The sequence below is a fragment of the Poecile atricapillus genome, chromosome 1 (genome assembly GCF_030490865.1).
Source record: "Poecile atricapillus isolate bPoeAtr1 chromosome 1, bPoeAtr1.hap1, whole genome shotgun sequence".
NCBI classification, from domain to species: domain Eukaryota; kingdom Metazoa; phylum Chordata; class Aves; order Passeriformes; family Paridae; genus Poecile; species Poecile atricapillus.
The window spans coordinates 87,247,890-87,273,247 of NC_081249.1; the positions used below are offsets into that span (position 1 = coordinate 87,247,890).

Genomic DNA, 25,358 nt, shown 5'->3' on the forward strand with positions numbered 1-25,358 from the left:
CAGATCATCGCCAAGGCGATTTTTTCTATGACATAAGTTCTAGAGAACTGGGAGGAGTTGTTCTATTGCACCAAGAGATACATACCTTGTGTTTCCAGAGGTCAGTTTCCAGTGGGAATATCAGCATTCCCTGTATAGGTTCTTTTTTACATTTTCAACTGCTGACTGTAATGAGGGCAGCTTTAACCATTCAATAGAGGTCCATCTTACTGCAACAGTAGTAGAGGTACCACTACTCTACGTAGGCAGAGGACTCTACCTAGTCCTCTAGGTACATAATAGACCTCTGCAATCAGAAGAGCTATATGGCTTGATCCAAGCTCTTATCATTCCAGCCTGAAAAAAGGGAGCCAAACCAAGATTTTATGCTGCAATCCAGATAACCTGTTTCCGTTTGACTTGGGTCACATATAGACAATTTTTCAGATCTTTGCCCCAGAAACCTTTAGAACAACCTAGACCAAAGTGTTTGTGAAGTAAAAAAAAAATAAAAATAAAAATTTGGGCTTTCAGCTAGGGTAGAAGAATACAAGAGATATGAACATATGGACAACACACTGTAGGTCAAACCCTTACCACGCCAAATATTCCCATAACCCTACAATAATATTATTATTATTATTATAATTAAGGGCTAATTTAAGGAATGTACAGTATTTACAGACATTAAAACTAGACAGAAGATACCAAGAAGATACTAAAAGGGAGATTAGGACAAAGCTAAGAGGAGGTTTCTGGGCTCTTTCCTATTGTACTGAAGAGTGTGTTCGTTTCCTCTGATACCTCAGAGTAACAAATGCCATTCAGGGCCTACCTAGATGTTTTCTTGATAACAATCCCTGGAGAGAGGCTATCTCTAGTACAAAGCTAGAGAAGTTCTATTATCTTGTTCCACTCGAAGCCTACAGGATCTTATAAAGGAAGCCCATAGCAGCTGATGGGCCTGTCTCCCAGCTTAGCAGGAGTCGATAATGCTCTCTGTTCCCATGGATGTGGGAATTAGTCAAAAGCAGTTGTCTTGGATTACATGAATGAATCTCAGGAGCGTGGAGTGCTTTCTGTAACATCAGAATAAGTCAAATTCAGTCCTCAGGTCAGTTCACTTCAGTTCAGGTATGAGCTGAGACCAACTAATGTCTGTTCCTAAATTTTCATCCTCAAGACCAGGAAAGCTTATATCTAGAAGGATTTTGCTGAGACTCATACAGTCATTCACGGTGTCCAGGATAAGCCCCTCCATGAGTGACCGGTTTTCAGTAAAGCCAGAGGTTGTCAGCTCAGCAGAGGATTGCTTGGAAGTGTCATGAATTAAAGCTGGAGAGCTCGTGAGGGGCATATGGACCATGTCACCGGATTCTGTATTGAGCAGTTCTTGAGAAGAATCAAAGAGAGGATTTTTAAGGGGTGTGCTGTTAAAACCCAACAAGTCCTGGTTGTCCTGGAGAGGTGTGAATGGCAACTGAAGAGTTTTCACTGGACTGAAGTCCAGCTCATGACTTCCCTTGGCTAAGGAAGCAGACTTCCACTGGTCAAGGACCTCTAGTGAAGGGGTAGTAGTGGCTGAGGCTTTGCTGGGAGTGGAAGAAATGGGCAATTTGCTGAAGACGTCCTTGACTGGTGTTTTAAAGGCCCCTTCTTCTCCCTGTGAGCAGCTGAGCTGTGAAATGTTCTCAAGGGGATGGTTTTCCTGGGGGAAGGGATGGTCTGCCCCTAACTGGAAAGGGTCAAAGCTGCTGCTTTCTGGCAAAACAAGGACAGGCTCTTCTGAACAAGGCAGTGCTAGGCGTTGTTTCCTTCTGGATCTGCCCACTTCCCGCCTTTCCCTCCTCTTTATAACTAAAGAGTCAGAAACTGCCTTAGATGGGGACTTCAGTGTGGTGAACTGTTTCCTCTCCTTTGTGGATGAGTCTGGGAGGAACAAGCTTGGCTCTTCCTTGACCGTTACGGTTGAGGCAAATGGGGATAGCCAGGGATCCAGCTGAGAGCCTTCTTCCTCCTTTTTACAGGCAGCCTCAGGGAAAGAAGACAATTTCTCACCAGGCTGGGAGCTGTTCTCCTGTACAGAATGGGTTGGGGAAAATAAACCTTCATCACATTGACCCTCCTCTTTGACAGCAGCCGTGGGTAAAGAGGGTGACTCTTCTGCAGACAGTGACACCTACAATGAAACACAGGTGACACGCAGTCAGTAAGCATGGATCTAAACTACCCAAAAATCCAAGTAACAGTGGAAAGAAGACTGGCATTTAAGGCCAGCAGAAAGGGTAAGAAGAAGATATTCAGGAAGTAGTAATTATAGCTGAGACTGATCTCTGTGAAGTTGATGAAAAGAAGCCTAAGGATCACATGGGAAGGATTCTAGCTAAGTGACTGAAAGTCATATCCTTCAGAGCACTCCTGCTCTGAGAAACTTCTGGGAATATAGGCAGAAGGAGAGTTGAATATTTCTGGAAAAAAATATAACCCCTTTGATTTTTTCTTGCATTATCTAAATGGGAATAACAAAACTAATGAGAACAGCTTTCCCAGAAACCATGGAAAAGGAAGAGGAAAAAAATGAGGTTATGAAAAGAAAAAGAGCACAGGAGAAAGATAAATCATAGCTGGAGAGAACATAAAGCACCAGGCATACAAAGGAAAATAGGATTATGGTTAGACAGGATGGAAGAAGCTAAAGCTTTACAAGAGCATACAAGAGCAGTCAGTGAGATGCCAAGAAAAAGATCTGTTTAATAGCTGTTTTTCGTGAACATTCACAGAATAACTGTGAACTTCACAGAATTAGCAAACAGCAGATATGGAAATCCTCTGGGAAGAGACTACACGAAAGCTATACTCTTTCAGAAGTTCCTTATTGTTATTTGTCTATAGAGCTATCAAAAATATGAATGTTTTAGGATCAGAACAAAGCCATTCCTCCCATTCTTCTTTCCTCACATCCCAGCAGTAAAGAAAAATTGTCTTAACCAAGTCATAGAGCCCCTTCCTGTAATGAATTATAGAAACATCCTTAGAGCAAATAAATTAGGAGGTAGTAGTCAGGATAGAGACAGTAAAGGATAGCAAGGATTATCACTGGCTAGTTCGTTGATAGGTGCTTGGAGTTTTAGAGCACCTAGTAAAGATGCACAAAGGAACCACGTGAAGAAAATGTTCACTGAAGGCAGGAGACAGAAAGAAAAAGTAAACAAAAAAATCCAAACAAACACACCCCTCCTTAAAAAAATCCCCACACCCTCCCTAGCACCCTCCTTGTCCCTCTTAAAAAAAAAAAAAAATAAAAGAGAACCACACTAACCCCCTCAAAACTCCTTGGAAAACAAGAAACCAACCTTTGGAGCAATGCACACACGCTTATTGCTCTGCAAAGTCTCTGAGCTGTTAAGGGATGCTCCCTGCGCCACAGACAGAGGAACCTTCATGGAAGGTTGCAAGACAAGAGGCTGACTCAAAGGAAACTGGATTGGAACCAGGTAGGAGTTGACACGAGGAAGCAAAGGCTTCATCTTTCGGCCTGGAAGGGAAAAGAAGGGACTCACTTTTGCCTGTTCTCCACTGCTACCTCATGAAACCCAGGCACCTTACAGAAAGTCTGTCTAGACACCTCAAAAGAAACATTTGATCAAATCCCTTACCTTCTCTGCTAACTTTAAGGATACAAATACCAAGACAGAAGCCTCATGAAAAAGAAAATAACCTTTCATGTAGACCCTACCTCTCAAGCTGGGGCTCTCACTCCATTTGAGAGCCCAATACCCACCATCTCACCATCACATCCTCAGACACAATAACACTGCTTTGTATTTCAAACCTGACAGTAAGGAGCATAAAAGCTGGCAAACCGGGATAACACACTCCATTTGTTTGTATTACATAATCTCCAGATTATGTAATTTGGAGAGCCCCAGATTTATTGGATTGATTCTCTTTGGCCTAGACTGATGTGGACACTTACGTGAATTCTGGGGTTCAGTTTTGCTTCCCATGTTCTTCAGAGGGTCTGGAAGACGACTCTTTTGTTGCTGCAGTCATTGTGAAATAAGTAAGAGGACATGGAGAAAAGAGAGAGATTAAAAGAAAAGAATTCATATTTATTCTGCTGCCTCACTGAGAGCTGGCACCAGAGGTCTGAGCTGCACTAATGCAGAGAAAGCAGCTGTTAGCACCCAGCACTTGGACCGGCTCTAGGTCTGTGCCACTTGCTGGTTTGCAGCCATGCCATCCCAAAGCCAGCTGCCCACCAAAGGCTGTGTAGGAAAAGAGACAACATGACAGAGCTGCTCCAGCTACAGACTCTACTGCAGAAGTGAGCTGATTTTGGCACCCCCAGTGCCTGAGGAACAATGAATAGGATAGCTTTATTGTATACTGGAGGTCTGTACAAACCATAGACCAGATAGGTGTTCAAATGGAATAGCAGAGGCCACAATGGGATCAGAATTCTGAGCAGATGGAAAGAAGGCCAAGGTTGTAGCTGTGACAGAAAAGTGTTTGACTGGATACTTGCAAATCCATCACTGTTAAAACTGCTGAATGCAAGAGCAACAGCAAACAGGTTCATCCTTCCAAAAGTCACAATGCAGTGGGTTCCAAAAAGAAAAAAAGGAGCACAGAGAGATCCTATTCTCTCTGGATCTGAACCCCAAAACATATGGGAACAGTTGCCATGGAGATGATTTTACCAGAAATCTGTTTGGGCTTGTTCTCTGAAGCCTATTGGTGTTCATTGCAGCCTACTTCAGCAGTAGACTTCCAGGTTGCTCAAAGCTGTTCATCCTTACCAGCTAGAGAGAGAGACTGTACCATCTGAAGGCAATCAATCTTTGGCTAGACCCCTCTCCCCACAAAGGGTGTGCATGGAGTTGTATGAGTAGATGCAGCAGTGGCCCAGTCCCCCTCCCCAAGCCTGTTGTCCTTTCCTTCAGTGACTGGCAAGAAGAGAATGGAAGATCAAGCCCCGAGCCAGATGGTAATTCTTACTGATTCAGAATACTCAGGCGATGTTGGTGACCCCAAGTCCAGCGGCTGGTGGCAGAAGGCATTGAGCAGAAAAAAAATTAAGATGAAGTTATCAACCAAAGAGGGAGACAAATGGGACATTTTAAACTTGTACAATCTGAGCAAAAAAAAGTTAATTCTACCCACCCACTGCATAAAACACAAGAGTCTAAACATACCTATATTGGATTCCCAAGCTCTATTTCCCTGACAAAATCTTCCTAAAATACCTAGTTGGGCTAGGAGAATTCCATCCTATGCCTGACTTATCAAACAGTGTAGGAACACATGGTTTGCCTCAGTGGAAATCTTCTCGTTAGGAATTTGAATAAGGCCCATGGGAAGAAGTTGAACAACCTGACTTATATTTGGCACAGCACATGAAGAATAAACACTTCCCACGAAGCTCCAGGTCAAAAGCACAGCCACAGCACCTTTTCTTTCAAATGCAGAGTTTATCTATTTGCCAAGTGAAGTGACTGAATCCAGCTTCTACAAAGAGGCTGATGTAAAAGCAGCTTGACCTTACCATTAAAATAAGGTGCATCAGTCTATTGTGGCATTGAGAAACTGCATAGCCTGTCCTATTTTCTTTGCACGAGGTAACTCACCTTAAATACCTGGTCCAATGTTAGGCAACGGTTTGCACCGGGGTGAATAGTCCAGAAGGAGATTTTACCATTGGCAGATGTCTCACGGACAAACATATCATGAAGGGACAGGTTGTGCCGAATGGAGTTCTGGGGAGAAAGGAGCGAGGGAGAGGTTGAAAAGCAGTTGTTTTATTATCAGCACAGCAAGGCCTACCTCAAACATGGCTGCCCTAGCAGAGGGATTACATTCCAAAGTGCAGACAACATGGAACTTTCATATTCACAGCATACCCAGCCAATAGGACTCAAGACTGATGACCCTGTCATCAGTCTTGATTCTATGTACTCTTGAGATCCCTATTCTCACTCCAGTGATTAAACATCCCATCAACTTGTTTAAGTAGGATGAGGCAAGGGATACGAGAAGTGGTACAGTGAACATCTGGAATGAGTGTATTTGGGGTGGAATGTTTAAACGAGCTTCCATCTTGCTTTGCAGGCTGGGGAACAACTTTTCATTTTGATCCAGAAGGCATGTAACATCACCCAGAGCAACTTGAGGGCCTTCTTGTTACCTTCCAACCTGGCTTAGCTACATGTTTAAAATAAGGGAAATGATCCTCAATCCAGGTATAGATGTCCTTCAGGGTCATGCGCTTCTTCTCTGTGCTGTTGATGGCAAACTGGATCATGGCCATATAGGAGTAAGGAGGTCGTTCTGACACTGAATCCTGCCACGCGGAGGACACAGCAGCAGTAGGAATAGCAGCAGCAGCAGCTTCCTCTTCAGTCTGAAAGACAGAAGGGGTGATACATGAACATTCATGAAGCCGACAAGAAAGCCCATAGAACATCACTGGATCCTCTGGGTTCTGCTATTCATATCAGTAAAGGTCAAACTCAGGTTTCTTAGAGATAGTGCTGCCTAATTCTTGCAAGTCCTCTGATCCACATAGATTACTTCCTTATCAAAAGTTTTAGCACACACTCTTGTATTCTCTGACTTACCTTGACTCTTTCCTGCAGAGGCATCTGATTCTCTTTCTCTGTGTCTTCCTTCACAGAAGAGGGATTTAGCCCATCGGATCTCATCTTCCCCAGCCACTGGATGTTGGTGAGGCTGTTGTCCAACACAGAGCTTATTGTCTCACCACTGCCTGTTGGGATAACAAGCCCTCATAATAATCACAGAAACATTTAAGTTAAAGAACTCCTCCAAGACCAGAGTCCAACCTGTGACCAAACACCACCTTATCAACAACACCATGGCACTGACTGTAGTATACAGTTATTTCTTGTACACCTCTAGGGATGGTGACTCCAAACCTCCCTGGGCAGTCTGTTCCAAAGCTTGACAACCTTTTTAGGGAAGAAATTCTTCATGGTGTCCTATCTGAACTCTCCTTGGCACAGCTTGAGGCTATGCCCTTTTGTCCTGTCATTTGTTGCCTAGGAGAAGGCAACCCCCACTACTCTGCAGCCTCCTTTCAGGCAGTCATAGAGAGCGATAAGATCCCCCTGAGCCTCCTTTTCCCCAGGGCTGAACACCCCCAGCTCCCTCAGCTCTTCCTCATCAGACTTGTGTTCCAGACCCTTCACCAGCTCCGTTGTCCTTCTCTGGACTCGCTCCAGCACCTCAATGTCTTTTCTGTCATGAGTGGCCCAAAACTGAAAACAGAACTCAAGATGTGGCCTCACCAGTGCCGAGTACAGGTGGACAATCTCTGCCCTGGTCCTACAGCACACGTTATTGCTGACACAGACCAAGATGCCATTGGCCTTCTTGGCCACCTGGGCACAACTGGCTCATGTTCAGCTGCTGTTGACCAGCACCCCCAGGCCTTTTCTGCTGGGCAGTTTTCCAGACACTCTTCCCCTAGCTTGTAGCACTGCCTGGGGCTGTTGCAATGCAACTGTGGAACCTGATACCTGGTCTTACTGAACTTCACACAACTGGCCTTGACCCATGGATCCAGCCTGTCCAGATGCCTCTGCAGAGCCCTCCTGCTCTCCAGCACATCCACACTACCCCCCAGCTTGGTGTCATCTGTGAACTTCCGAGGATGTCCTTGATCCCCTCATCCAGATCATTGATATAGACAGTAAACAGGACTGGCTCCAGCCCTGAGCCCTGGAGAACCCCACCAGTGACTGGTCACCAACTGGATGCAGCACTGTTCAGCACCACTCTCTGGGCCCAGCCATCCAGTCCACTTTAACATGGTGAAGAGTGAACCTGACCAAGCTATGGGCTGCCAGCTTTTCCAGAATAATGCTGTGGGAGATAGTGCCAAAGGCTTTACTGAAACCCAGATAGGCTACAAACACAGCCCTCCCCTCATTGTAACTCTGCTTTCTCACAAGTAACCCAGCTACCCCTTCATCTCAGCTGTCAAAAGGAAGGCAGCAGTCACACTTCTAAAATATGGTATTACAACACTAAGATTATGGAAGGAATTCACCTTGAATTCCTGATTTCATGTGTAGTTGCCCAATTTCTGAAAAGACCTGCAGCCTTAAAAACACTCAAACCAGACTATTGCTGCCAACCAAAACAGGACAATGTTGATCTAGTACTTCAAGAAATAGAAAGACTTAGCAAAAAACCCAAGTCAGAAGCTCAGACGTCTTCCATCAAAAAGATATGTCCACTATATTCCTTCAGATTTCACTACATATGCAAAGCTGTGTAGATTATTAGAATCAAATCCATAGGTATTTTTTCTATAACAAAAAATTAACAATTACTGCATACCAAGACACAAAGGCTACACTCCTTGGCCCATTTCACATCTCTTTGTCTGTCAGAACAAAAAAAAAAACAACAAAAAAACAGGTAAAGGCTACATACTGTTGGTCTCCTGTTCCTGTCGAACCACAGGATCAACTCCTGAATGCCAGAGTGTTGTAGTGCCTGCAAGACCAGGTGCCTGTGCAACATTCTTCTCTCTTTCTTGACTATCTGCAGCCTTGATGGCTGCACTGGCTTTCTTCTCTGATGGGAGATGCTGCGATGGTGCTGGACCTGCTGAACGGGATGTGCCCCCACTGCTAATGAGAATGAACTTGTTGGGTCCATTTTTGCCACACTCTTTTCCTTTTGCTGTCAATGCCTCTATGATGCTCTGGATATCAGCATTTGTAGGGATGGCCACCACCTGTGTGTTGGGCATTGTAGGATGGTCAATTATCTTTATTCCCGCTGGGAATTTCTGCAGGCCACAGTCCCTTTTGTCTCTGGGTTGTCTGTTGTGTTGGTCTTCCTGCCTCTGCTCCTGCTTAGGAGCCTTTTCATCCTGACCTCTATTCTCATCTCTTGCTGAAGTACTGGATTCATCGTTCTGTGGGAGGGTCAGTTTCCGTCTTTTGAGAATTAAGGGCCTGCGAGGGCTGGTCCTCATTATTGATCTATAATGTCACTCTCCATTGAAAGGGAGAGGAACAAATCCTGCAAAACAAAAGGTACAACATAAAGGGTGCAGCAAATCATCTCAAGACCTCCCACAGAGCACACATTCTCATCAGTTGCTACAAAGCTAGAAACACAAAAGACAAATAAAATTGAAAGCATTTAATAAGGCTGACAAGGCTACTGAAAAATCATACTGTATCTACTTCACCCACACTTTGTGTAAGCAGGATGAGAGAGAGATTTGCACAGTAGATAACTTCCATCATAAAGTACATAATAATGAACAAAATGTGTATGTGCTTTACAGAAAGACTTAGCTATGATGTGACTTGACAAGCATCAGCCAGCAAGCTTTAAGAGAGACACCAAGTAAATGTGCTGCTCATTCCTTTTGTAGACTTGTCAAGCACCAGGTAAATTCATCATTGGGCAGCATACAATTGAGATGTCAAACTTTTGGACAACAGGTGGTTTTAACTATAAAGCTGGAAGCAGAGGAAATAAAATTCAGAAATACTGCTTGCAGGGTAAGATGCTGTGAAAATACAGCTAATAATGCCATCAAGGATTCGCTGCAGCCTGCATCTTTCTACAAACTCTACTAGAACAATATGCAAATTGTATTTGTTTATCATTAGATATGGCAAGCAGAATAGAAATAAACACCAATAATAAAGAGGCCTTTTGCATTGCTGGATTTGACGGCGTCAGCAAGTAAACGAGAAAAGTTTCAGTAGGAATCCCCTACATTGATGCAGAGTCCAGCAGATAACAAGCTGAGCTGATACCCTATGTTCAGGGAGCAGACAGCCCTGCGATCATTCCACGCGGGTTCTGGCAGCCGGCGCAAACATGGCCCTTTGCGATCTGCTCCACCCCGTTAAGGAGAGATCCCGGTAGGACAGCGCCAAAAGAAGAGCCCTGAGCCAGCCTCCCATAGGCTGCGTTCTTTTCAGGAGCGCGTCACTTCCCAGGGAGGCTTCCAACTGCTACCCCCGGTACAGGCCCGGGGGCATCGCCGCGTACCCGCAGCCCCAAGGGGACAAGGAGAGCAGCGCCAAAGCGCTCCCAGCTCCTTCTTCACCCACTCCAGCCACTGCGCCGCCGCCCTCGCCAGCAAGCTCACCTGCTCCCGCGGGGCCCTCCGCCCCGGGCCGGGCCTAGGCGCTGCCCTCTCCCGGCCGCCTGGAGGCCTTAGCGCTGCCCTCCGAAGGGTGCCGACCCCCGCCCGAGGCCCTGGAGTACGGCGGCGGGCGCAGGTCGCGACTCAGCAGCTGCCCGGCCGGGCAGGGCCGACGCGCCCGGAGCGGCCCCGGTTTGAATTTGGCGCCCTGCGCAGCCTGGCCCGGTCACGTGCCGGCCTGCGCCAGTGAGCGGCGGTGGGGGCGGGGCCTGTCGGGCCGGGCCAATCGGCGCGCAGGGGGCGGGGCCGCGGCGGGTGGACAAATCGGCGGCGGCCGCGGGGGATACGGATGTGCGGGCGGGACGGAGCGCGCGCCGCTCCCGGATCGCATTGTCCCTGTCCTGGGACAGCCGCTCCCGCCCCGGCTGGGGCAGTGCCGGCAGCTCCCTTCAACCATGCTGCCCGCCACTGGGAGTCCTGCAGTGCGCCCGGGCCGCCGGCATTACGCTGACTCCGGGTGAAGAGCTACGGAGTTCCACCGTTTAACGTGTGTGTCACGGCTGCACCGGGCTCGGGGGGCCCGCAGAACTCCCTGAGCACGCCACGACCTAGGTAAGCAGTCTTAATGCAGTCTGACTGCTGTTGCAGTCTCATACATTTCTCATGAAATGTTATTATATTTCCTTGTCTGGGCTGATCTATGATAAGTCAGGCTAGGTCAATATGAGCCAGCAGTATCATTGGCCAAGAAGGCCAATGGCACCTGGCCTGTATCAGCAACGGTGTGTCCAGCAGGACAAGGGCAGTGATTGTCCCCCTGTGCTCGGCACTGCTGAGGCAGTCGAGTGCTGTGTCCAGTTCCGGGCCTCTCACTTCAGGAAGGACATGAGGTCCTGGAGTGGGTCCAGAGAAGGGCAGCAGAGCTGGTCTGGAGCACAAGTGCTATGAGGAGTGGCTGAGGGAGCTGGGGTTGTGCAGCCTGGAGAACAGGAGGCTCAGGGGAGACCTTGCTCTCTATAACTGCTTTAAAGGAGGGTATAGCCAGGAGGAGGCTGGCCTTTTCTCTCAGGCCCCTAGTGATGGAAAAAGGTGATTGTCTTAAACTGCACCACGGGAGGTTTAGGTTGGGCATTAGGAAGAATTTCTTCGCAGGAAGGATGATTAGACATTGGAATGGGCTACCCGGGGAAGTGGAGCCACTGTCCCTGAAGGTGTTTAAAGAAAGACTCGATACAGCACTTAGTGCCATGGTCTAGTTGCCATGGTGGTGTTTACACAGGTTGGATTTGATCACCTCAGAGGTCTTCCAACCTAATTGATTCTGTGATCTGTTTTCCAACTGAAACTTAAATACAATGTTACTTCAGTTCAAACTTATTCATTAGGTAAAACAAACAAATCATACAAGATCCGTAGAATACAGGAGGAAGATGTCAACTCTGTTCTGTAAAAAAGAAAAAAACAAAATCTCTTGAAATGAAAACATAAATGTTACTTTGTCGGCAACTAGAAAGGGAAAGATTTATGATTATCTTGGCTCTACAGTATCTTCTTGATATTATAAACCAGACTGAATTGAAAAAAAGAAAAAAAGTTTTTTGTTTTGTTTTTTTTTTTTTTATTTTGATAGCTGACTTCATATAGCTGGATCAGTAGGTCATTGCTCCCATTCCTGCAGTGCATTTTTAAATCTACCTGAAAATTGACAAAAGGTTCAAGAACTGCTGTTGGGGAAAAAGCCTGCCTCAAGATGTGTACACTGTGCTGTTGGATAAATGTTTTGCTTTTGTGGAAAACTACGTCTGAGGTTTCCAAATAAGTCTGTCTTCAAATCCATTTATTTGCCTTCTACAGATTCAAGAGCACTTTAGCATCTCCTAAGGGTGCTTCCCTCTTTCTTCAATTGGCTCCAACAAGCATCATGAGGCTTCTAAGTAGTTTTACCACACCTTTTGATGCCTCCGAAGAAGAAGTGTACCCACAAGGCCAGGAAGGCAGAGTTGATTTTCCTTGAGAGGCCAAGGGCAGGACCCATCCATTGTTATGAAACTCCACTGCATTTGGCTGAGAATCCCAGACATGTGCCTACAAAACCTGTGGACCAGAACACTTCTGCTGCCTGGGTTGGTATAAATTGTTTTCCTCCTGCATCCCACAGCAAGAATTTTTAAGTTTCTCCTGTATGGCTTAACAGAAAGTTATCTGTTCTGGATATGGAAAATTAGTAGCCTAGACCTGAATTCCCTCTATCACTCTAAAGCATAAATAAATGCTTGAGCTGCTTCACATTCTAAGAATAAGCAGTAAAGTCTTGGTTACTTGAAGACATAAACTGTGTGTAGTCTGTACTGATTAATGAATATGTATCTTCTAGAAAAATAATTCCCATCAGGAAAACACTGTTCTCCTTGGCAACTGAAAACCCTGCACATAATAAACATTAGGGGAGATTTTTCTTATTGGCTTGCTGTTTGAACTGCTGAACTCTAAAATTTACATGTTAAAGTACTGGGTGCATTGTTTAAATCTAACACTGCTAAATTTAGAGAATATAGGTTTTCACTTCAAAACAATTTGTTCTAACCTGCTTTCTTTTCCACTTCTGTGTTTTGAACAGTTTCCCTCCATACCAATCTTCTGATGGGTTCCTTTTCTTGGGACAGTTTCCAGTGTCCTAAAATACTCCTTATATCGTATAATGTAAAGATTTATTTTTTTTTTAAGCAAACAGCTGCAGCAAAGACAGACTGTTCCTATACAACAGTGGTCATCACCTAGGGTAGCTCTGTTTAAACATTATTGCTGCTTGACTCTGCTCTTCACAAAGCAAGCTCAGGAAGTGTGGTTTCAAACCAGCATGAAACATTCCTTTGTTCCTGTTGACCTGCAGGTATTTTTGTGATGCCTTAACCTTGAAGTAGAACATCTTCAATTTTTTCCTCTTTAATTTTTTTTTTTTTGTATCTGCTTGAGGCAGTATGTTCTATGGTTTCTGAATCACTAAGTAAAACAACCGCTGTGAATAAGCATTCATTTTGTTTGGAAGAGGTGGAAATATCCACACCAGTAGCTCTTTGATTCCAAAAATACAATGCTTCTTAAATTTGTTTGAAGCTATCAGCACTGAAACTGCTAGATATTTTTAATTTTGGAAATTGTTGTAGGTTTGTAACTTCTGGAGGCATCCTCTGCAGAGTGTCTGTCAACTTGTTTCAATGGAAACTGATTTTCTGCTCTTCTCTTTTTGGCATTTTCTAAGATTTTCATACCCTTTCCACTGCTAGGTTCCTGCATAGATAAAAACTATCCTAGATGTTCTCTGAAGGCAGGAAGCTATACCCTTAAAATCAGGGACTGTGTTAAGTATGTGCTAGTATACAGTTGTTACAGAATCACTCCTCTTGTCCTGCACAAAGGCTTTGGATTCAAACAGTTCGGGTATACATCAAAAAAATGCTATCCTTAGTTAAATTGCACTCAGTGTTTTGAGGAACTATATAACTTAGGAATGCTGAAGGAGATCTGTAGCTACTGTAGCAAGAACTCAGTTTGGTGTGCTCTTGGGAAAAGCAAACTGGAATCTGAAACAGAGTCTAACTCTTTTGTTGAAAACCAGGAAGACAAAGAACACTCTAATAAAAGGATTTCTAGGGCTTGAGTATGAGTCCAAAATCATTCAAAGAAATACAGATTGTTGAGCTTGGACCATATCTTCTATGGAAAGCTGATAGTAGAGGTGGATCTCCACAATACAGAAATTAACTATGTTTTGGGGGAAGATTTTGAACACCCTATTAACATAATCTAAGGGGATTGAGCTAAATGGGCATTCTTTAATTATTTTGTGTTGCTCTCCTGGTTCAGCCTCTACTTCTTTAGGAAGTCTGAGGATTTAGTTCTTTGGATCTATTTGAGTTATGCTAAGACAGAGAAGGAAAAAGGATCCATTCTGAACTTTCTTAAATCTGCAGGGGTTACAGGAGTAGACATCACTTAGATTTCCTTTAAAAGCCGTATCTTGAGTTCTTTGTGAGTTGCCAGAGAACAGCTCACTTGCACCCCAGTGACATTGCAGAGAAGGGTGGCTGAATGTCATGTTGAAGTTCAGATGTATCTCATGCATAGTAACTTTGTTCATGACTCATTTGCTTTGCCAAAAAACAGGCCACTCAATGAACACACTAAAAAAGGTGGGGAAGTAGAATCAGGCAGGCATTACTTGTCTGGAGAAAAGGGTTGGGTTTTTATCTTATTATTATGTATTTCCCTTCAGGTGTGCCCACAATTTGACACAGCTAAGTCAGTGGTGTTGAAAGCACGCCAGAAAAAGCATCGTGGTCCTCACAAGCCCTACCATCAGGATGCCAACCACAGTTCATTTCATGCAGGAGGAGCTTGTCGAGGAGCTGTAGCCTGCAGATTTCCTCCTTTAACTTTTGAGACTCCAGAAGGACATGCAGTCCCTCCACTGGATGATCCAAATCGCTTGAGAAAGAATGCAGACTGCTCTCACAACCAGCCTAAGAAAGGGACAGCAGCAAATGCCAACATCCAGGTGAAGTGTCCAGAGAACTGTGGAAAGCCTCCTCCCCAGCCTGTGGAGCAAGAAGTCCTTAGACCACCAGATGCAGAGGCTGCACAGGTTTCTTCCCCAAGGAATGGGAGATGCAGCAATGCTCTATCACAAATTAGTCATGCTTGGCATCCAGAAAAAGAGCTGACACTTAGTACTGATCCCTGTGGGAGAGGGGAGGTGGCAGCAGTGCTGGTTACAGATACTCCCGAGCACGAGTATGGAGTAAAGGTCACCTGGAGACGGCGGCCTCACATAATGAAGTACCTGCGGGAGCAAGGGAAGCTGAGCGCTGCGGACATCCTGGTGAAGGCAGACATCGAGCTCTCGAGGAGACAGACCCACACCTGACTGGGCGGGAGCAGCCACTCTGCTGCGTGAAGGACACGCCTGAACAGACGATGTCGCTTCGGGGACTGAAGAGGGGACGTGATTTCAGCCAGGCCCTCTACTGCGCCTGGCAGAGCCTCCGAGAAACACCGGGGCGGGGCGCGGGGGAGGGTCTTGGCGACAGGGGAGGGTCTTTTGGGGAGGTCTTCCCTGGGGAAGTCTGTATGGAAAGGGCTTTTTGCCCCACGCGGTTCCCGCCGGGGCCGTTCTCCGCTCCCGGCTGAGGCGTCTCCCGTGGCGCGGAACGGGGGGCGGCCGTTATGTTCCGCCGCGCGTGCGCGGCGCCGCGGCCAATCGGCGGGCGGCGTGCTCGCGGCCCCGGCCAATGGCGGCGCGCCTCAGTGCCGCGCGCCGTTGCTAAGGGCAGCGGCGGGCGGGGGCCCATAGCAACGGCGGGGCCGCGATGGACGGAGCGGGGGAGCCGGGCGGTCCCGCCGCTCACAGGTGAGCGGGGCTTGGGGCGGCGGCGCCGGCGTCCCCGGGACCTCACAGGCCTGGGCAGGGGTTGCCTCGCCTGGCAGCAGCGCCCGATGCCGGGATGAGCGGCCGCAGCGGGGCCCGGGCGGGCGGAGCCGCACAGCAGCGGCCACGCGGATCGGCGCTGCCTCGGTGACACTCGCGTCCCGCGGGCGGGCGACAGCCGTGCCGCTGTTTTATCTGCGAGTGCGTTTTATGTGCTTCACTCTTCAACGTTGGTGTGCATCATCTGAATACTTGTAGATTAAACGTTTTTGTGGTGTCTCGGTCCACTCTTGGTTTCTAGGCGCCGCTGTGAAGCGTCTTCGCGGTGTTATCCATCCCCTCTGCTCCTCCTAATGAAGCTCTCTAGGTATTTAGTATAACTCTCGGTGCGCCTTTATAAGAAAAAAAATGGAGGAATAACTGAAATGAACTCAACTGATGTAATAGGAAAAACGGCTGTGAACTATGGAGAAGCGGTTTTGGAAAGACTTTATGCTTGTGGTATTTAAGTATCTCAAAATTGAGATTATTTGAAATTGAATGTGGGTATACCAGCTCGCAGAGAAAACGGGTTTTGATAGAATTGGTGTGATTGCAAAAAACCCAGGAAAGTCTATCTTTGTGCCTCTGGTTGGATAAGAAGAAGCAAAGCAATTAAAGAGAGAAACCGAAACTTTGGGTAGTTAAATGGTAATTAACACAGTGTAGAAGAGAAACAGTATTTTTTTATTACATACATTGTTACACTTGGTAATTGAAGGGGGATGAAAAGCAACAATAGAGTTAGAAAGGGTCCTGTAATTGCATGGGTCCACCAAATATGCTATGGAACATTAGATTACTTCTTTATGCAGACTTGAAAGGCCTCAGGTTGTCTACCAGTTCTGGAAAGAATTTTTAAGGAAACGGTGTCCAGATATGTGTAAATTTTCCTGCACGCATAAATTTCCCTTTTAAGTTTGACAGAGCTGATGCTATAGGAAATGCTGCTTTTCTGAGAACTTCTACTGGCATCATTTCTTTCTGCTAAGAAACTTCTCTTCTGTACTTTTATGGGTGCTCCACAGAAACAGGCTAACAATAATGGCAGCTCATGGGATAGCTGCTTCCCTCCAATCCCAGTTTATTAAAGAAACATCGATTTCTTTAGCTTTCTCAGTCCCTGTGGTTAAGGTAAGAAAACTAGAATATGTGAACCTAAAGTACATAGTTTTAAAGTAGATCTGTAAGGCTTGTTGTTTTTAGGGATCTGACTATGAAGTTCGAGTGTTCATCAGCATTGTAATAAATTCTAGGATGACAAATGTCTCTTTTCTTGGGAAGGTTCTTTTTCTGAGAGGAAAATAGTAAAAGTATCCAGAAGTCACAATTCTGTTACTAGAACTTGCTTGGTAAAATAATTGTCAGTTGTCCAAACAGTGGATTTTATAGAAAAGGTAAATGTGATACATAGTAACTGACACTTCTTGGCAATGAAGATACTACAGGTAAAGCTTAACAAAGCTATACCTGAGAACTGCTTGGCAGCATTTTTTATATTTTTTTGGCCATTTTTTTCTGCTCAGGGTGGAATGCCTTTACTATTGAGCAATGTGAAAAATACCCGTAAAGATATTGGAAGTATTTTATTTCTGATGGATAGAGTTGAATATTATCAGTCAAAAATTAATGAATATTGTTTTGTAAGTGTGCTGTGGGATACATGATGATGGATAGACAGCAGAGATCTTGGATTTAAGCCATCTACAGGCTGTCACTTGCAAATGCTCTGTTGTGTTAGACTTTTCTTCCATTGGAGCTGGCTGCAACTGAAATTGCTCAACATCATTTAAAGTTTGGCTTTCAGGTATACATGGCACAACTGACTTATTGCTTTAGAAAATTATAAGCTTAATATTGCTATTTTATGGTTTTGATAAGTTCTAGACTTTCTCTCTTATTCAGGAAAGTCCATTTGACTTGCCATGAAATAATTAGTGTAGAAACATTCAGGTAAAAGTAATTCTAAATCATGGTAAGCTTTTAAAATATTGTGAAGGAAATTTGTTTCTTGTGGTAGTATGTATTTTAGAATTTCAGAGACCAATGCACTTTGCCCTTTTGCACACCAATCACACAGTATACAGGAATACTTAAAGCATCTCACACACTGCATTCCAAATATGCTTCAGCTTCTGACTTGCAGATGTCATGTAAAAGAAACATAATTTTCAAGGGGCAAAAATCTTGACTGAGTCTACAGAGGCTACAAAACTAGATGTCAGCTACAGCAATCCTGCCCTCATTTGCTTCCATGGGGTCCAGACGTGCATCAGTTAGTGGCTTTCAGTTTGTGAACTCAGGAGCTCTGGGATATTTCCTCAGTGTCTCCCAAAGTTAATGAAGGAAAACAGCCCGTTGCCAATAAGCTCAATTTTCAAAATACTAAGAGCCCATGGGTTAAGAGAAGTTGAAAACTTCAAAAGTAGTACTGTTATCCAGCCAAAAGCCCTTTCCACATTTTAAAAGTCTGAGGGTAGTTGAGGTTGTCAGGAATCTCTGTGCCTGTTGAGCTTGAGTATTTTGTATAAATGCATCGTAATTATGATTTTGAGGAGAAAAGACAAAATACTTTGCTAATTATTTTAGCTATACTTGTAAACCAGAGAAGACAGAGAAGTTTAAAAATTCCTTTTAAAAGCCTCTCAGCATCTCTGTTAGTCTTAGGGTATTTTTTTTAGCCACCAGTGACCTTTTCAAAATTGACAAGCAACGTTTCTTACATTCCAGGACTTACAATTCTGCAAATCTTATCCTTAGATGAGTGAGAATTGGCTTAATATCCTGTTTGCTTCACCCCTTTCAGCTCTAAATGTTATAAAGAAGAAATCAGTCCAAAGTGAAATAAACCTGTAAATATTTTATAAGTTTAGTTGATACGTACTCCTTGGAGTACAGATTCATCCGAAAATAAAACCTTTTGAGGTTTGATGCAGCTGCTGTTAATGTAAATGAAGGTGTTAGTTTACTTGTGATGGAGACAGCAGTGGCAAGAGAGAAAAGGCAGTAATGTGTGACTAAAATTTCCAAATAAAATTTGAGATTCACTTGGTAACAGCAATTGCAAAAGTTGAACCTTGTTTGAATTATCTCTTTAGTTTCTAGTTGGTTCTTTTCCCATCTCTTATCACCTAGAATTTAGGTTACTGGTGACCATTTGTTTTTTTAGAGAGAGCTATCTCTTTTCTCTTCTGTTTTTTTTTTTGTTTTTTTTAAATCACTATTGGTGTGGCATTTGTAGGAGGGACAAATGCACCAACTTAACATAATTATGGCTTTGTATGTGTGAAAGCTTTCTGCAAACAGACTTGCACTGGGATAGCTCCAGACTCTTGTTTTGTTGCTGCAGCACAGCTGAGTGATCTCCAAAATAAAACTGTGTTGTAATTGGGTCATGGGATGAATTCTCTTCTAAGTGGATTTGCTGATATGCCTGGAGATGTTGCCTTAGACTACTGCAAGAACGTTTACGCCAACTCTTAGTGCTCTTTAAAACACACTCTGTGGGATGTTTGAACTCTTAACTGCCTGTGTTGTTGCTGTAGGAGTCTGGGTGCTTCTGCATTCCTTTCTGACTTTGCATACTTATGTGATATCTGAGACAAAAAAAGAACAAGAACTAAAATCTAGCAGTGAAATCTTGCCGAGTCACCTAGTTTGAGATTGAAATGACATTTTGCTGTTTCTGTCTCTTTACTGACTTTTCCTTTCAATTTTTAAAAAAAAATCTGGACTGGGAATAAATGTCTACAATTAGTTCTAGAGTGTCAGTTCAGAAAATTTTATGTTCCTTTCCCTATTTTTAGTTTGAAATATTATTAGACAAGTGCAATTTGTCTTGTCAAGTGCAATGCACTTGTTTTCAGGGAGCTTTGAGGTTTGTTACCTGGTCTGGGTTAAGCATAGCATGTGCTATCTAACTGCTGCCTTTGTTGCTAGGGGAGAATAGTGGCTGCTCTACATTTCACTGGCTTCCTGTTGTAATGAGGTACAGTGTCAACAAAAGTGACAAGCAAGGTTTAATAATTCACAAACATAAGATCACAGGAGAGAGAATTCCAGCCCCCTGGGGATCTTACTTTCCTCTTTCCTTGGGCAGAGGTGTTTCTGTAAGTGAAATGACCATGGGGATTTGAGGCATGTAGTGGAGAGGACATTACATAGAAAGGTGAAGTTCTGCTTGTGGAATAAATTTTTCTTTCTTTTCTTTAGCAGAAACCTAAGTTTCATTAGGTTCAATTGAATAAACCTGAAGCATAGCACTCTGCAGTTGTGGTAGTGGTTAGGAGCTGAAAAATCCTGAGTCATGGAGTCACCAGCTGTGAACTCTTGAAGAAATATGCCTGACAGGAGGTTCTTTGTCTCCCTTTCTTGAAAGAATTATAATAAAAACCCAGTTGAAACCCCCTGTTTGGCTACACACTTAAAATATAAGTTTATGTGCATATTCTTATGATTGTGTTCCTGTGTGCCACCCTCCCAGCATCAGTGATGGCTTTGACAGTTAATGGCTTGTGTGGATTTCTGGCTTCTCTTGCCCTTCCTTCCAGGAGAAGAATAGCCCTTTTGCTTAAGTTTGCGAAAATGAATTTATTTGAGACTTCTGTCTAAGGAAAACAAGAATCTCCTTCTGTTCTCCTAGTGTGGTATAGCAGAGAATGACACATGCTTTTGTTTTCACTCTTTTTTATAGTCCAAATGGAAGTCATAACTAGCTTCTGTCCAGAGAGTGCTGATTTGTTTTCCTTGCTCTGTTCCCTTGTTCCAAGTGAGAGGAGCTAATCTTTGGTACTTGATAAGTCACTTTTTGAATGGTGTGTAAAACACTAGCCAATACAGCAGCCAAAATAGTTCTGAGCTCAATAGGAAACCTTTTCATGATGCTTTTATTCCTGCTGCATTTTCTTGTAACAGACTGTGTTTTTTATTGTCATCTAGTTTGTGCTCTCACACGTGGGATCTAAACTTGTGATCTCTAGAATCCAACCAGACAGAATCACAGAGGCTGGAAGGGGCTTCTTGAGATGATCTGGAGCAACCCTGCTGTATAAGCAGGGTTGGCTGGAGCTGATTGCACAGAATGATGTCCAGTTGGGTTTTGAATATCTCCAAAGATGGAGACTCTTCCTAAGCAACCTGTTCCAGTATTTGACCACTTTCTCTGGAAAATTTTATTTTGATAGTGGATAGAATTTTACGTGCTTTAGTTTGTGTCCATTGCCTCTTGTCCTGTCAGTAAGCACTGCTAGCTTTATTTGCTTTATACCCTTCCATCAGGTATTTATACACATGGATAAATTACCTCCTGAGTCTTCACTTCTCCAAGCCCAGTTCTCTCAGCCCCACCTCATGTAAAAGATACTCTGGGCCCTTAAGCATCTTTGTGGCCCTTTGCTTGTTTTGCCCCTGCATGTCCATCTCTTTCTTGCTTCCAGAAGCCCAGAACTGGTTGCTTCAAATGGCTTCACCAGCAGAGGGGTGGTGTCAGTCCCTCAACCTGCTGTTGGCCACCTTTGCCTTGAGAGAGTGAATTGCTGGCTCATGATAAACTTGTCCACCAAAACAATATGAATCCATTTCTGAAAAACTAATCTCAACAAACAGCATAATCTTCATTCTTTGTTTAACCATAATTCAGCTTTTCTCCTGTGGGCCTTTCATTTCTCAATATACTTTACTAGCAGGTTCCTTTTTAATCTACCTGAACATTAATTCTACCTTATTTGGGTTGTGTTTGTGTTGGTGTGTAATAGTGCAGAGAATATCCCATTGCTCTTCTAAGATGATAATTTTATGTGCTTCCACAGATATGATTTTGAAATGGAAGGCAGGTGTGATCTTAGAGTGGTTATTTTACTTTGCCTGCACAGTTTCATTTTACCTTACAAAATCACTGGAAGAAATACTGTAAAGAAAATAGAAGCTCGTGTCTCCTCTACTGATAAATCCTTTTTTCTCCACTGACTTGGCTCTGGTCACTCAGTACTAAACAGAATCATTACTTGCCTAGTTACATTTGTCGTGTGAACAGTCACCCCAAAATGGATGCAAGTATGGAAAACGTAGTGCTGCAAGGATAGGCTTGCATTAAATTCACTCCTTTCATGGGTTTAGCCAACAAAAATAATTATTAACCTGTTAATGTTTTATTGCAAATAATGTTTGTAGCATGTGCTCCTCATATTAGGTTTTGCTTGAATTCCTTTCTTCAGCACAGTATTCCTGTTGCTGTGAGTTCTTGGGGCAGCTGTTTTGCCACAATATAGGTAAAAGTTATCCATATACAAAAAAATAATATACGTATATTCTTCAGAGCACCAGCCTTTTTGGTGGGGTTTTTTTCAGGGGGGTGGGTGGTTGGGAAGGGTAGATGGTGGGTTTTGATTTGGGTATTTTTGACACACTTCTGATCTGTTTGGCTTTAAAGAAAAACACCTGATAATTTCACATTAAAATTCCATTTTTAAGCCTCCAGGTAGGTAGAAGCTTTAAAGGATTAGCTTGCCATTTTGTTTCTTGTAGGATCCTTTTAAAGTTGTAAATCTATCTTTAAGTTGTAAATTGTTCAGATAGTTGGTAGAAGTTATTGGCAGGAGTATGTAGTGGATTCAGGTATATTTTGAAATTAATTAGGATCTGCAGGTCTCAGTGCTTGTCTCTAGTTGCTCCCTCAATTCACACTGGTCTGACAGTTGAGTTTATTGTTTTATTGGTGCATTTTATACTTATTTTCAAATATTCTGAGATAAATCTTATTCAATCTTTATTATGTGGGACATAATTTCTATACTAAAGCAAATTCAAAACAGTCTTTTATTCACTCATTCATGATTGCTTCCAAAATTAGGTGTTCATTCTTTCCACGTCATTGTTCTCATAATATGTTCAGTAGGTGAAAAACTTTCCAAACAAATTTCTGAACCCTTTCTCAAAACTGTATTCTATTGGCATTTGCTTTTTGGGGGTGTATAGAGAGCCCTTATTGAAGTATCACCTGCTTAAAAATAATTTAATGAAATGTTGATGCAACTTCAGCCATGTCACTTAGAATTAGGTGTGGCAGTTTATGGCTGACTTGCAGCAGATCAGTTTACTTTGGAAGACTTACTGCTAATTAATTATGAAGGAAAGAATATTCTGTGTTTGCCAAAAAAACCCTACTCTTCTGACTTGGGGAAGGCAGAAAAATTTGGTAACCTTCTGTCCTGGGGTGCCTAAACTAAGACACCTTCACTCTTGGGTATGGGTGGTATGCTGTGCATTTCCCCAAGAATGTGCAATTACAGCTGTATCAGGACTCCACCCTTTTGTGGACTGGAAGGTGCATTACAAATGAATTTTGTTCCTCAACCAGTTTCCAGAGACAGTATTGCAATTTTTGTTTGGAATATATCTTTTGAAGTATAAGAATCCTTCTTCAGCTAATGTTTTTTTATATACCTTCTGTTTTCTTCCATAGCTGCAGTTCAGATGAGAATAATCCCCAGGAAAGTTTTATGGAGGGTTAAGAGTGAAAACACTTTCACACCAGCTGACTCAACATTTCTTACTGAAGTTGTTTTTACTTGCACTTCTACAACTAAAAATGAAATCTAGTGGATAAAGATGTGGGCCACAAGCCACATTCTTCTCATCCCCTGATGTTTAAGTTCTGGGAGACATAACTGCTGCTGCCATGTTGATAAACTGTCCTGCAAAGGAAAAAGGAATTACATGAACTTTGTAAGACTCCTGATGGAAGCAGTCCTCTGTAGAGTGAGAAATGGAACATAAACTGTTGTGGAAGTGGGAAGATTTGTGGACTAAAATGGTGTTATTGTGCCTTGGAGCTCTTTTAAAAGATGTAGAGCAATGGCAACAACTGAAATTTTAAGGATCTTGATTACTAATATATAGGTTCATATTCCCACTTGTATCTAAAGATTGTATTTAATAAAAGGATTTCTGTGTCAGACTGATACAAAAATATCAAGCTTGTTTGTAACAATATACAGTAAACTCAAGATCCAGTTCACTTTAAAATGATCTAGAAGTTTCTGCTGGACCCTTTCCCTGAATATCTCTGCCAAATTATGGACTATCTGAAACTTTAATACCTTCCCTAGAGCTATGCACAAATAGGTAATAATTCCTCAGTTTTTCTCACCAAGAATTGAGCGCATATACAGTGCTGATATGTGCTCTAAAGATACTTAGAACAGTTCAAAGGCAAAGCAAGCTGTCTTTCCTTCTCTTGGGTCAGATTTTAATTTAAGATTGGAGTGGGATCTGCTTCTGTCAGCTAGTCTGACCTTCCTCCTGAAAGAGGCAGCCAACCTTACTTTTTCTTTACCAAACCTTTAACTATTTGAATTACAGAATACATTTAGCTAACTGGGAAACCTTTAAATTTGCAAGGCTTTGCTGCATTGTTTATTTAGGAGGAGAAATTAAGTATAGTATTTCTTTAGTGGAATATGAGGGCTATTTTGTTGAATGCAGGGAAAACTATCATGGTGTTTTCCTTTGTTTAATGTATTTCAAATCCGTCTTTCCAGTAAGTTCTCATTCATGTAGAACATTTTGTCTCTACAGGCTGCCCTTTCCTGTTGCTTTTCTTACTTTCTCTGCTTATTGCTTCACAACTGCAGGCAGTCAATTCCTTTCAAAACTAGTCTATGATCCACGATAAAGACAACCTTTTTTTTTTCTTTTTTTTTCTTTTTTTTTTTTTTTTTTTTTTTTTCCTTTTTTAAGCCTCAACAGTTGGTATATAAAGGGGATTTAATTGAAATAACTTGAAAGAAGAATGCTTAGCTCTCCCATCTGGGATAACCACACCTGAAATAGGAGGTAAACCTATTACCTAAACCTGTAGCCTTAGTTTACAACAGCAAATTTTAACATAATAATATTCAAACTTGATTAAAACCTATTGTTTTCTATTGAAAATCCACAGCTCCATGAATTATCCTAATGTTTAATTAGTCACAGTGTTAAATAAAAAAATATTTGTAATCTGAATTTTTTTAGCTTCAGTTATTTATGTCTGGATTTTATTATCTTTTCTCTCAGCAATGCCATGTGTACCCTCAAATCCATGGAATACAGTGGAGTGTATTGATTTTCTCTTGAATAAACTGTAGGATGCATTGAAATCTTGCAAAGTGGTGCACTTTCTAGTCCTTGGTCAATTTGTTCAGCTTTCTGCTGAATTCTCTTCAATTCTTCAGTTTTCTCTTGTGTGGACCTTGGACAGAAAGGAAGAACATTTTTGGGCCAGTGGATTGCTTTTATTTTCTACATTCTGCTTTAATATCAGGGTTTTTCATTGTTCTCTGAGTTGGATTATACTGTGAGTTTGTGCTTGGCTGATTCAATGGTAATTATTGCCAAGTACTTAAAACATAAGTATTTTGGTTGTTTTTTTCTTTAAGTACAGCATACTCAGGAGCACAGACAAGCTGCAATGAAAACAAGAGTGTTACCTCTGCCTATCCACAGTTTGTAATGCCAAAATTTCAGTGTTACTGAAAAATGTGTCCATTCTGAAAGAACTCTCAATAGATGTAGTGTGCCTTTTTTACAGAAAGGAAAATGAACCACACAAAAAGGAAGATTCAGTTGCATATAAGAATATCTGTTAAATAATTTGTGAGTTACATCTTCATTGTGGTTGTTTGCTATTCTGAAAATGGTTAGGAAAGACCAAATACATTTATAATAAATTTGCTGCATATTCCTATTTCAACACTTTAATTTCTGATTATGAAATGAAAACCAGGCTGA

General features: G+C 42.8%; 3 protein-coding genes across 4 annotated transcripts in view; 2 read left to right on the plus strand and 1 right to left on the minus strand.

Annotated features, from left to right (window-relative positions):
• Positions 1-1,036: 1,036 nt before the first annotated feature.
• Positions 1,037-9,034, minus strand: FOXM1 (forkhead box M1). Its single transcript, XM_058851663.1, has 8 exons — positions 8,443-9,034; positions 6,600-6,748; positions 6,167-6,382; positions 5,610-5,738; positions 4,981-5,025; positions 3,956-4,022; positions 3,333-3,514; positions 1,037-2,158 (listed from the first exon to the last, which is right to left on the minus strand). Exons 1-8 carry the CDS (start codon positions 8,990-8,992, stop codon positions 1,100-1,102), a joined length of 2,397 nt encoding a protein of 798 aa, XP_058707646.1. The 5' UTR covers positions 8,993-9,034; the 3' UTR covers positions 1,037-1,099.
• A 1,481-nt stretch (positions 9,035-10,515) lies between these two features.
• On the plus strand, positions 10,516-15,112 carry RHNO1 (RAD9-HUS1-RAD1 interacting nuclear orphan 1). 2 transcript variants are annotated; one of them, XM_058859623.1, is made up of 3 exons: positions 10,516-10,738; positions 11,981-12,249; positions 14,400-15,112. In XM_058859623.1, exons 2-3 carry the CDS (start codon positions 12,082-12,084, stop codon positions 15,048-15,050), a joined length of 819 nt encoding a protein of 272 aa, XP_058715606.1. In that variant the 5' UTR covers positions 10,516-10,738; positions 11,981-12,081; the 3' UTR covers positions 15,051-15,112. The 2 variants fall into 2 exon arrangements, with proteins under 2 accessions (XP_058715606.1, XP_058715616.1); XM_058859633.1 differs by lacking the exon at positions 10,516-10,738 and having other exon boundaries at positions 11,899-12,249.
• Positions 15,113-15,246: 134 nt separating this feature from the next.
• TULP3 (TUB like protein 3) overlaps positions 15,247-25,358 on the plus strand; it is a 32,645-nt gene continuing 22,533 nt past the window's right edge. Inside the window, exon 1 of the mRNA XM_058829503.1 lies at positions 15,247-15,533. Within this exon, the coding sequence (XP_058685486.1) occupies positions 15,493-15,533 (41 nt within the window). The 5' untranslated portion in view covers positions 15,247-15,492. The remainder of the gene's footprint in view (positions 15,534-25,358) is intronic.